Source organism: Rhododendron vialii, chromosome 7a, assembly GCF_030253575.1.
Source record: "Rhododendron vialii isolate Sample 1 chromosome 7a, ASM3025357v1".
NCBI classification, from domain to species: Eukaryota; Viridiplantae; Streptophyta; class Magnoliopsida; order Ericales; family Ericaceae; genus Rhododendron; species Rhododendron vialii.
This window is the reverse complement of record NC_080563.1, coordinates 39,030,871-39,043,553: the sequence shown is the minus strand read 5'-3', so window position 1 is coordinate 39,043,553 and position 12,683 is coordinate 39,030,871. Positions and strand designations below refer to the sequence as shown.

Sequence of the window (12,683 nt, the reverse complement as noted above, 5' to 3'; positions counted from 1 at the left end):
GCCTTTTTATTTTTCCCTATTCTAATCCCAAATATTTTGGCAATTAAATTCACTACTATTCCCTTTCTACTTTATTGGCATTCGGTGATAATACTTTTTGGTTAACTAATCATGTTTAGGTCAATATCTTATTTTCTTACTACTGATTATATCCGACTTGATGCACTGATTAATTCGGAAAACCACTGTCCACTTGTTGACCCAACACATTAATTAAGACGGTTTAGGTCATATATATCACGCAAATGCTATGTTTTACCATACTTAAACCAAGTTTAAGACATGTGAGGTGGGGCCATAGCTCTTGAAAAGCATGTCAAAAGAAGCATGGAAAAGGAGTTACAAGTATAAATTGGACAATTTTAAATTATTCGATAATGATATCTTTGAAATACTTAGTTCCATCTGTGTTCTGTTTTAAATAACACGTCTTTAAATTATGGTTTTTATATCATATCCCCAGGGATTCATTGTCCAATCTTATAACTTGCATAAATCATCTTCATGAAAAGTTTTGACATACTGTCTATGTATTATTCAGCTGAAATTTTGGGTAGAGTCTAGCTGGTATATTCATCACTAGAGTTGAAAGATGTCTTGTACAAGTAAAGGAAGAAAAAGGTGGACAAAAAGGAAAGAAAAAAAGGAAGAAAGATTAGTGAAGGAAAGACATGACTTGTTGTTCTCTCCTTTTGATGTAACCCTAAAGTGTGTTAAAAGGGATTTTCTTTACTTGATAAGAAGCAATCAACCATGCAAAGTCCATACAAATAAATCCACATATATTTGCTTTTTTAAAGTAACTTTTGCATGGTAACCGAAACCTCTACTAACTATTCTAGTCCAACTTCCATTGGTGAATTCCCCCATCTTGTCAATCATGTTAGCCTGATTTTTGAAAGGCAACTATTTTTGTACGAAGGACTATTAGAATCAGTGACTATCAATGTTCGATCAATTTTATTTTGTTGTAAGGGATTAGTGCCTTGCATAGAGGGAGCATGGATCAAGTGACCACTGGCTCTTGAATTTCTCCACTCAACAATTGAGCTAGCACAACACGTGTAAATTGAAGCACCTACTAATATTTATACTATATTAACTAGATTTTTCTTAATCCAATTTTTAGTAACAGTTATTAAAACCGTCGCTATAGTCCGGTTTATTGTAACGGTTATTGAAAACCGTTGCTATAGTCTAGCTTTTAGTAACGGTTATTAAAAACCGTCGCTATAGTCTTGTAATCTAATAACAGTTGCATGAAAACAGTCCCTATAGTCTTATTTCTAGTAACGTTTTGCAAACCGTCGCTATACACCATCTATACCGACGGTTTTTTCAAGCGTTACTAAAAAAACCGTTAGGAGATCCCAAATTTCTTGTAGGGTAATGAAATTGCCTAAACATTGGCCATTCAACGCACATGAATTCTACACACCCGAATATATAAAAACAAATATTCATGTATTTTCATGTAATTTTCCACAAATATCGAGAGTTTTTCTTTATTTTAACAGCCGCTCTAAAAGGCAATTGTTAGCATTTTTGCATCATTAACACTCTTATATCAGTTTATAATAAATATAAACAAGATCAAACATTGTTTCAGGCATTGACCATTCATATCCAAAATCCCGACTCCGCTCTTGATCAGTAGCCAACTTTAGTACGTATATGATCAATTCAAGTCATTAATGTGAGACTGCGATATTGGTTATCCAAGATTGAGTCAAAGCTAGCCAGACAATAAGTTATAAAAAAATAAAAATAAATCATCAGACTGTGATTAACTTACATTGCGTCCAATTGCATCATTTCATGGGGGCAATTGAGAAATTCAATTTTTTTTTAATTTTAAATCAAGAGGATTGTTTCAAGTTTGAACATAAAATAAGGGTATAATAAAAGTGTGTTGTGTTTCTCGCCCAACTGGGGAGGGCTCAGTGAAGCAGACAAAACAGATCGTGAGGTAGTATAAGAAAGAGATGCTAGAAGAAAGAAAGAAAGAACCTTGTAGGCTTGTAGCTACCTCTTGTCCTGTATTACCCAGATTTTGATTCTTTCCTTCTCGTTTTTTGGAGCAAATAAAAGAATATCTACGAGCATATAATTACAGATGATGTCAGTCCAACTTTGTAATTTATTAAATTACATTTTGTTTTTTAATATTGTTATTTGGTCTGTGTCTTAAGCTGCTGTCTCTCCTTGAAATTCTCATTTGAGAATATAAAATGTGTCCTTTTGAAAGGTCTAGGTTGTAGTCATGTGAGAGAGGTGGGTGGGATATGTAATTATTATTAGAATAGAATCTTCTTTGGTGATCACTCTCCTCTTCAACATGTATGGGGAGAGATCCAGTGTTATCTTGCGATACGAACTTGTTTGTTTGATCTGATACGAGTTCTGAACTGGACGTACTATTGATACATTTAAGAGTAACACCAGCGGATACTCCCTCTCTCTCTCTATGGCTTTTTGAACTCAAGATTGGGTGGGTTTGAAGTGTTTGGCTTATTTTGGTTTTGCTTAGTGGCTATGTGGTTTTGATTTGGCTATTATTTGGTTTAGTTTTGGCTATTTCTTTTTTGTTTGGCTTTTCGGCTTGTTGTGGATGGAGGCTTAGGTATAAAGTGTGAGGCTTGTTTTGGATTTTTGGCTGTTGAGGTTTTGTAGATGTGGATTTCTTTGGTATTCAATTGGCGTCTTGCATTTTAGGTCTCGGGTGGCTTTTTCCGGTGTGTCATTGATCTTTTTAATCTTTGTAATTCTCTATAAAGATTAATAAATTCTTTTTGCTTAGGAAAAAAAAAAAAAAAAAACACCAACGGATACTCGTTTTATGTTTTGAAAATAAGATTTTATTGTATATTTGATTTGACATTGGAAGTATGCTAACCATATGTATGTAAACTGGAAGGGTGCTCTTATATTTGTAAAGTCCATTGGAGCACCTAAATTCCTGCATAAATCTTCAAATTTTTTGGTATTCGATATTTAAAAGTTCTTCTTGAGATGCAGAGATGCTATAAATTAAGAGACTATGTAGGTGTCGGTTAAATTTTATATCGGTGAGTTAAATATTCGTCGGCAATATAACGAGACAATGCGTAAGACATGTAATATCATAGTCTATTAAAAATATACTACTTCATTTACAATTAGTCCCGTCAAACGAAGGGATCTATATTTGTTCATAGGCACATACATGATGTGCGGTAACAATTATACACGTTATGTGCGGATATTTGGAATCAGGTGATGACGAGAAATGCGTGCCAAAATCATCTTCCAAGAAACTAATATAGTCATATAGTCATGAATTTTAACTCTCGATGTGAAATATTCAAACCAAAATGCAAATATGCAAATGGAGTTGTGGCAGTAAAGGAGTAGTACTCTACATGTAATGGGGAAAATGGCCAAAACAAGAATCACGTGAGAAGTCGATAAACAGGAACACACTTAACTTATATGTCAAAATGTATGTGGCCCACTGGACCCGTCTCCATGCCAGTCTTTGCAGAGTGCAGAGGGTGTGAACTGCATGCATGAAAATGGAAAGCACGAGAGAGAGAGAGAGAGAGAGAGAGAGAGAGAGAGATTTTCTGGCGTAGAAAGCACTGAACAAATTATTAGCAAATATAAAATGGTTAATCGACCCCTTTCCTATTGAGGGTCCCGTTTCCACGAATTAAACATTTTGTACTATAATTTATTAGTTTTTGTAAAGTTGTTCACACTAAATTAAAAAATTTCTAAAAAGTAAGTTGTTTTCATCAAATTAAAACATTCAACACATTTTCTCTCACAAAAATCCGACACATTTACAACTCATAATTTAGTAGAAACAACTTCACGTTCATGAACTACAAGAAATAGTCTTTAAATTAATGCTTAGCGGAAATGCCCCAGAATCTACATCATAAGGGGCACGAAAGTTCATACCTCCTCTAGTAATAGGACCGAAAAGCGAACCCCAACGGTTGGTGAATAAAGAATGAGACATAAGAATTTGTTCCTTTATAAAGTCTCAGGTTTATTTACCAAAAGAAAAAATATCTCAGGTTCGAGATATTTCAGGTGCGATCAACTCATCTTTAATTGGGCTTTTTGCAAGTGGATAGTGGGATTGAGTCATAAAATTAGTTAAGCTGTGCGAAGTCTTGGCTTGGATACCCGAGTTATAAAAAATAGGGCTTCAAAAGGCTGATTTTTCTTAGGTCCAGTGCAAAAGGAAAAAAAAAATGTAAGCGAAAAAGCTGTAGTAAATATTTTCGAGATATATTCGTGGAAACTTTGTGCCAGTATTTCAACTACCAGAGCCACATCAACAATTAAAGGCTAGTCAAAGAAAAAGCCAAAGTTGGAGGCTCAACGCGCTAGCCTCCTTTTTCCAGTGTCTAAAAACGTCCCCCTTTTAAGCTTTTTTAACTTCGTTTTCAAAAAAAAAAAAAAATCCTATGTTTTTAAAGTTACAGTTCTCCAGGCTATTTTTTTTGACTTCGTGATTTTCTGCATTTTTAAATCTGTATATATATACGTGAAACTAGAAAGCTATCTCTTTCCGTTTCCTCTAAATGCGACAAATTAAACCATCTTTGTAATAAAAACACCAACTTATTTAGATACGTCTTCAAATGAATCAAGATTCTATCAAGTAGTTTGCAATGTGACGCAAAATCAACCGTACTATACCATGGTTCTACTTGACGATCAAAACAATCCTTTTGTAGAATTTTTTAATTTTTTATTATACGTGACAAAATTCAAAATGATCGATCGATAATTAGTAAGACTTCAAGGAATTATATCCTGTCAAAAGTGAAAATTAAGCATACATGTGAATTCGTTCAAGTAAATAATCATGCTCGATCAATTCATATAATTTTTACATGAATAATAAACACATTTTGCATGGAATTATTGGGTCATTTTATCCTATATAGTGTTTACACTTGTGAATTAATCTGAGTTAATTTTATTTACACTTTAAAATTTTAATTCGTAGAAGGAGATACAAGTCTTTCCTGGAAAAACGGGAACAACACTTTTGGTTCCAAGTTGCATGGTCCGACCAATTTATTCTGAAAAATATAACTAACATTATGCCAATTCGATGAATAACAACTGAAAAGGAATCAATGTAAACTTTTTTTTTTTTTTTCTAATGTCTTGTGCATCGAACGTGTACAATTCTAGTATATATATGTATCGAAGCATACGTAGGATGTACAGAGTTCTCAGTAAAGGTGGTGACCAGGGAGCATGCATGTCTTTTCTTTGTATCAAAATATCGAAGTTTGGAAGATTATGCATGCAAGAGACAGCAAGAGAGAGAGAGAGAGAGAGAGAGAGAGAGAAGGAAATAGAAGTAGGAGTGGTCGAACTGTAGAAGAAGAGAAGAAGAAGAAGAAGAAGAGAAATGTCGTCACCCCATGCTGCAGGCTTTTAACGTAGTTCGAGATGTATCCATTTGGCTTGGAGATTATTCGTAGAAGTTGAAAATGATGGATGGATGGATGGGGGGGGGAGATTCGAAAAACTGGGGGCTGGAGTGTTTGGTTCGGGTTCCATTAAACAACAAATGAGAAACAGACTAGAAAATGGAAAGAAAAACAAGGAGCAGCCTCGTTTGACGTGAAGTACTGTTACCACCACCACGGCCACCGCCCCTTTAAACAGAGCGAATCGGTAAATGACCGAACTGCCCCTTAAAACAGGCAAGATTCACTTGATACTAGTGGTAGAATAATATTCGCAGTAATCAAGGAAAAACAGTACTACTCCTATAGAGTACAGAGGAGTACTATTATTTTCCAATTATGATGATCGTTGATGGAGTAAGGCTCCGTTCCAGAAACCTTCTTAAAAAATAAGCAGCTTATTTCACATTTTCAAACTCAAAAATAATGTAAATGAAAAATATATTTTCAATTTTTTTTGCATCGTATAAAAGATCTCGATGAGTTCTTTCAAACAAGATCCATATTGCATATTTTTAAATTTCAATAAGTCCATAATATTTGAGCTTGAAATTGCCTTCTTAAAAAATAAGAACTTTTTTCGCGTTCTGGAACGGGCTCTAATTGAAGTTCACTCCCATAGTGTTACTTAAGATTCCATTCAATTAAGATTCTTATTTTTGAATTACTTATTTTTTATGTTTTGAAATTAGTCATTTTCTCACAATATATCACATTTAATTCAAAAAAAAAGTATACCTTCTTTAGTGAAAACAGGGCCTTTAATGTTCCCTTTTATATGGACTAATACGATCGCTAATCGATATTGTTGGTTTCAAGTGTGAAAAGGTAAATTAATGAAAGAATAATATTGTACATTCACATAACTAATGATGCACAAATCTCTTTATACAAGCTATACACTATTTTTGTATTTCAACACGATTTTAATTAACCTTCACAATTGCCCTATTTCAACACGATTTTTATAAGCGTGCCCCTTTAAAAAGCTACTCACACGATAATGATTTTACAGGGTCCTTAAATCATTGTGATGTGCGTGCAAGTCTGTCCAAACCACATTTTGCTCTTTAGAAACTAGGGTTCTAGATCTTGCACCGCAATAGCCAGTGCATGTTCCACTTTTATGCAAATCCGGTATCTTAGAATCCGGTTCCATTGCGACTCAAATATCGGTCCGTACTAGATTACTTTTAATTTTATTTTTCCTTCCAAATTAATACACAACTCAAGAAATGAATACGCCTACACACAACACTCGGTCGCACCTCGATCACATCACTTTCACATACGTATGGGCCATACAGATTTAATTGTGGAATGAAACTCACACGTATGTGAGACAGTGAGAGCTGTGATGTGGTCAGGGTGTGGCCGAGTAATGTATCCGTAACATTATTGCGAGAAAATACAGAGAAATTTTTGGGGCCGGGTGGATAGCACGTGGCGGTACCCATCGGCGATCCCAACTGTTTAAATGTGTTTTGGACGGCTCAAATTTATTCTCTCTCTCTCTTCTCACCCCACCACTCTCTCTCCTTTTTTTCTCTCTAAAATACGAACCGTCCAAAAAAACATTTGGACGGTTGGGATCATTGATAAATCCTACACAAAAATGCTAGAGGCACATCGGGTGTGGCACACCTCAGCCACACTCCTCTCACATACAAGTGGAGCCCACTGAAACGGCCCCCACCTATATGTGAGAGGGGTGTGATTGAGATGTATCACACCTGATGTGTCCCCAGCATCTCTCCTACTACATGTGTGACTGTGTGGTACCTGTCCGGCATCTAAAAACTTCTCGGAAACATAAGTAGTTCTAAAAAATAAACAAATCAATTCCACATCACAACCCCTTCACAAATACTCTCCCCGGCCCAATGTATTTTCACTGTCCTAATCTCTTCATTTCCTTCTCTCTCGCTCTCTCTCTCTCTCTCTAAAATGTCACTGATGCTGGACAACTGTGAGAGCATACTGCTCTCTCTAGACCCTCAACAGCATAAATCTTCAGTCCCGGCCCCGTTCCTCACGAAAACATACCATCTGATAGACGACCCCGCCACCGACCACATAGTCTCCTGGGGCGAAGACGACGCCACCTTCGTCGTCTGGCGGCCGCCGGAGTTCGCCCGCGACCTCCTCCCTAACTACTTCAAGCACAACAACTTCTCCAGCTTCGTCCGCCAGCTCAACACCTACGTATGCAACTTCGCAACCTTTCACACTCAACTCCTCTCTTTTTTTCTCTCTCTCTCTCTCTCTCTCTCTCTCTCTCTCTCTCTCTCAACTTGTATCAGCGATCAGTGTTCTAAATCACTATCTTAGGATAGGTAATAGTATCAGTGATACGGCTTCTTATCGGCCATTATTATACAGTTTTGGCCGATAAGTTAGTAAAATATGGTTACGTAGTAATAATACGATACATAGAGCCGATATCAAGGTTTTAAATATTGATTTATGCGTAGCGTACCAAGCACAAACAAATACTCATCGGTTTTTGTGCCTTCCGATTCACTTTCATCCTGATATATATTAATCGGTGAGCTCCAGTCTGGTCCATGTCCCTGGTAAGTGGTAAGGTCTGATTGTTTGCCGATCAGAAAAGAAAATGGATCTGATAACACTGCAAGTCTTGTTTTGACCGCGGGAATGTGAACTTTGCAAAAGTTCTTTTTGAAAAACTTTATCCGTCGGTTCCTGTAACGTAGAGGTCCGTTTTCGATTCAGACTGGTTCACTGTGGCTATGGCAGATTAGACACTACCGTTAAAACTGATCTACGTATCGTTCGATATATTTGATACCGTTTATTAGTGTATATATCGTTTATGTTCACATCATCATATTAGCTGATTTTTGTTCTTTTAAATATAGGGTTTCCGAAAGATTGTGCCAGACAGATGGGAATTCGCGAACGAGTTCTTCAAGAAGGGGGAAAAACAACTGCTCTGCGAGATCCACCGGAGGAAAACCTCTAGCCCCACGCAAATCGCCGCGAACCACCACCACCAATACCCCCATTCCCCCACCGCCTTCAGCCCCACTTTCTATAATTACCCAACCCAATTCAGCACCTCGCCGCCCGATTCCTCCGAGGAGTGGTCAGACTCTCCACCCTTCACGGCCACCAACGGCATCAGCTGCTACAACACCACCACCACCACCTCGGCCACGGCGCTGTCGGAGGAAAACGAGAGGCTGCGGCGGAGCAACAACATGCTAATGTCGGAAATCGCGCACATGAGAAAACTGTACAACGACATCATCTACTTCGTGCAGAACCACGTGAAGCCGGTGGCCCCGAGCAGGAGTACTAGTTTTCTTGTTGCCGCGCCACCGAGGGTCCAGAAGTACGATCAGGTTCAGGGAACGGGCCGGTCGTTTGATTACTACTCGGGCGGAGGAGAATTGACGGTAGGTGATGATGAAATGGGGACCAAGTTGTTTGGGGTGAATTTGCAATCGAAGAAGAAGAGATTGCACGCGGATGAGTATTGTTCGTCTGATTTGGAGATTAGTAAAGCTCGTTTGGTTTTGGAGAAGGATGATTTAGGGTTGAATCTCATGCCTCCTTCCCCTCGTTAGCTATAATTAACAGTAGATTTGTAGACCCATGAGGTTTTTTTCTTCTTCTAAGTATTTCTTTCCTTACTATAATTAGTTTGAGTGCTCTCTCTCTCTCTCTCTCTCTCTCTCTCTCTCTCTCTCTCTCCCTCCTCTGTGGGTCTGATGTAGCAATGCTGCTAGTGACGCAATTAAAATTCAATTTCGAATACAATTGTTCAAGGCGGATCAAAAAAAAGAATACAATTGCTCAAGACTGTTTGATTCACGTGGACCCGCAAATACAATACTGTTTAATACACAATTTTGAATACTAACTGTTCAACACTGAACGATTCACTTGGGCCCAAAAATACAGAACGGTTTAATGGGAATCATAAACTTTGGTTAGTAATTTGGTTATTCAGTGACCACAATTTGGTGCGGAAATACTAAAATGTTTCATCAGTTTTTTGAATTTGGGAGAGACTTTATTGATTTTCTTTTATGGTGTGGAAAAAGCTGAGAAGGGTTTTAAATCATTGACACATCACTATGGCTTTTCGGCCCTTTTCCTGTTTTGCAGCTCTTAGGCTTTTAACTTACATTTGGAAATTTTGTTCTTATTTAAATTTTTTATGTATTTATCGTTTTGCGTCAAATTTTTTGTGAATTATTGATTTGTCTCATCGAAAAGAAATCGAAAAAGTAATTTATTTTTACTTTTACTCAAGTATTTGAGAATCTTTTTTTTTTTTGTTAAAAAATGGTTATTTCTCAAAATACTTGAGTAAAAGTAAAAAAAAAAGTATTACTTTTCCGATTCCTCTTGTTGAAACGAATTCATAACCCACAAAAATTTGACGCAAAACTAACAAATGCTGAAAATTTTCAAATAAAAATAAAATTTTCAGATTTAAGTTAAGTTCAAAAGAACGGGACCTAATGCTTAATTACTTCTTTAACTATTGGAAATAATTTTTGCATTCTATTTTTCTAGTGATGAAATATAAAAATTTTATTTTTAGCGCTTAAGGTTAAACACAACAATAAGAAAGAAGAGTTTCAAAATTAATTACTGAAATGAGAAAAGAAGCTGACACAAAATATTGATAAATTTGTCTCCCAAAAATCTAGTTATCGGGGTCATTATTGTTGCTATTATGACTTCCACAATTGCCATGAAGACATTATCAAGTATGCTACGACTACTAAAAAGGAAGGGCCATCATTAAGATGTTGATCTCCACTTGCTCTTTATATAGGAAGTATTTACACTACTACAAGATGTGGGAATGAAATGTACGAGACTTATACATTGTTCATTTAGAGCCCTTAAAATTTCTGCACACGGTTTTCGATAAATTTTTTATATCTCTCTTCACTCATTAATCTTAAAAATCTTGCTCAAAATCCAAACCGAATAGGCAGAGGTTTGCAACTTTTTAGATTTTAGGTTCAAAACTTTTAGATACTATCAACTCTTTTGTGGTTAATTCATAGGGGACTTTGCGTTGACAATAAGTGAGAGATCTTGCTAGAAACTGAGATCGTGCAAGCTTGGTTTGGATACCAAAACTTATAAACGATCTCTATCCAAACTTGTTTCCACCATTTTGGACCTTTTAGAAAATTGTTCATATTTTTCAACTTGTAGCAAAATTCTTATATTCAATATGAATCTTATTTAATAAATTTTTATTAGATCTATCAGCTAAAATATTTTAAATCACATAAAAACATTAAGGATTATTTCCTCCATTCCAAAATGAGTGACCTTTTTGGAAAATCGTGTCATTTTCAATTGCTTATATCTTTCGATATGAATGTTAGTATGCAATATGAATTTTGTTTGATAATTTTAATTAGTTCTACTATTAAATAAAGTTTTCAAAATCATATAAAACTTCATAAATCGAAAGATATAGGCATTTTAAAATGACACGGAGTCCCAAAAAGGTCACTCATTTTGGAACGAATGGAGTATAAGATATAAATAATTTTTCGAAGGATACGTATATCAAAATTTAACAAACAAATTAGAACGGAGGGAGTAAATTTTATGGATGAAAAAATGTTGGGTTGGGTTTTTCAATGAAAGCGAAATACAAAAGATTTTTTTGAAACGTTTCTATCAATGGCTTCTATACTTCTTTTAAGAACCCGACAAAACCTTTGCCTTTTCCTAGTTTGAGTGCCTGAGATGTTCAAAACGTTGAAACTTCTCCTTGGATCCAACCCTACTCTTTCTTTCATTTCTCCCCTCTAGCAAAACTCCAAAACCAAAATGAATCACTACTCGAGAGAGAGAGAGAGAGAGAGAGAGAGAGAGAAACTCAAGCTTGTGCCCGGTTTCCATCTGTTAAGTTTGGTCAAGTTTTAGACCGTCATGGGCTCAACCGAAACTCACGATAATGATTGAAATTATTCATATTAGCTTGCGCCCGGTTTCCATCTGTCAAGTTTGGTCAAGTTTTAGACCGTCATGGGCTCAACCGAAACTCACGATAATAATTGAAATTATTCATATTATAGTCGTTTTGAAAAGGCCTTTCTTCGAAAAAAATTTGTTTGAATAGACACCAAGACAAAAAAATGTTTGCGAAACCAAAAATAAATGGTACAATAAGTTTAAAGCTTAGATAGTTCGTTTGTTTTCCTTACATTAGTAAATTTTTTAACATCACCATCTATGCCCGATGGAATTTATCTTTGAATATATGAAATTTTCTACTTGAGCTATACTATATAAACCGTTTCGATCATCACTATGCGTCGTCTACTTGTGGCAGGCAACGTCCAATGGCCGAAAACTGGACTAAACTGGACAAGATGGACACCGGATGGAAGCTAAACCAAAAGAAGAGTTTTGCCCAAAATGCCATGACCTCTCTTTTATTGCTTTTGCTTGTTACTTTGTCCAATATCCCCTTACAAGCAAAGTTTTTCCCCCATAAAAGTTTGACTAAGCATTTGCTACTTGCTTTTGCTTTATTGACTCTTTTGTTACGTTGTGTATTTTGATGCTGTTATTAAATTGTGAAATCAGAGAAACTCTGCAGCACACATGTGGAAGAAGAAAAAGAAAGCAAAAGATGAAGAAGAAGAAAGAAGAAAGTGGTAGCTCGTAAATCTAGAGAGAGAGAGAGAGAGAGAGAGAGAGAACATGTGGGAATAGAAAATCTTTGTCGTGCAATGATTTGGGTCTTTAATAGCAAAAAACCCTAACCCTAGTTTTGAAACTCTGTGTGTGTGCATAGTAAGACCTAGTTTGTCTTTTAGTTGGTGGTGGCTATTGTGTGGCACGTGATTGGAATCTGCACGTGCATCGTATAAAGGGTGTGTCTCCTTCAAGATAAGGAAGGAAGGAGACCGTGGGATGTGGAGGTGATTATTTGAGTAATATTGGAGCACCGTTACGTAATATTACATGAACATTTTATATAATATATTTGTGTGAAAATCATACACTTGGTGGTGTAGCTCACGTGTATGTGATAAAGAAGGTCATCGGAATATCACGTGACAGTACTCAATGAGCAAATAATAAGTTTCCGATGTAAAAGGAGCCGAGGGCGGCTCCAGAATTTTCATCGTGCAGTGACTAATATGAAGTAAATGAGTTCATAACGGAAAAGTTCTACGCAAC

At 36.2% G+C, this 12,683-nt stretch overlaps 1 protein-coding gene across 1 annotated transcript; it reads left to right on the top strand.

Annotated features, from left to right (window-relative positions):
• The first annotated feature begins 7,335 nt into the window (after positions 1-7,335).
• LOC131332538 (heat stress transcription factor B-4-like) lies at positions 7,336-9,168 on the top strand. The gene is made up of 2 exons (XM_058366845.1): positions 7,336-7,688; positions 8,366-9,168. Exons 1-2 carry the CDS (start codon positions 7,431-7,433, stop codon positions 9,074-9,076), a joined length of 969 nt encoding a protein of 322 aa, XP_058222828.1. The 5' UTR covers positions 7,336-7,430; the 3' UTR covers positions 9,077-9,168.
• The last annotated feature ends 3,515 nt before the right edge of the window (positions 9,169-12,683 follow it).

What these genes read in the sequence shown, in the direction of transcription:
- LOC131332538 (XM_058366845.1), top strand. Translation starts at nt 7,431, where the DNA reads ATGTCACTGATGCTGGACAACTGTGAGAGCATACTGCTCTCTCTAGAC. An exon ending in TCCGCCAGCTCAACACCTAC is followed by an intron (nt 7,689 to 8,365) that starts GTATGCAACTTC and finishes TTTTAAATATAG; the next exon opens with GGTTTCCGAAAGATTGTGCC.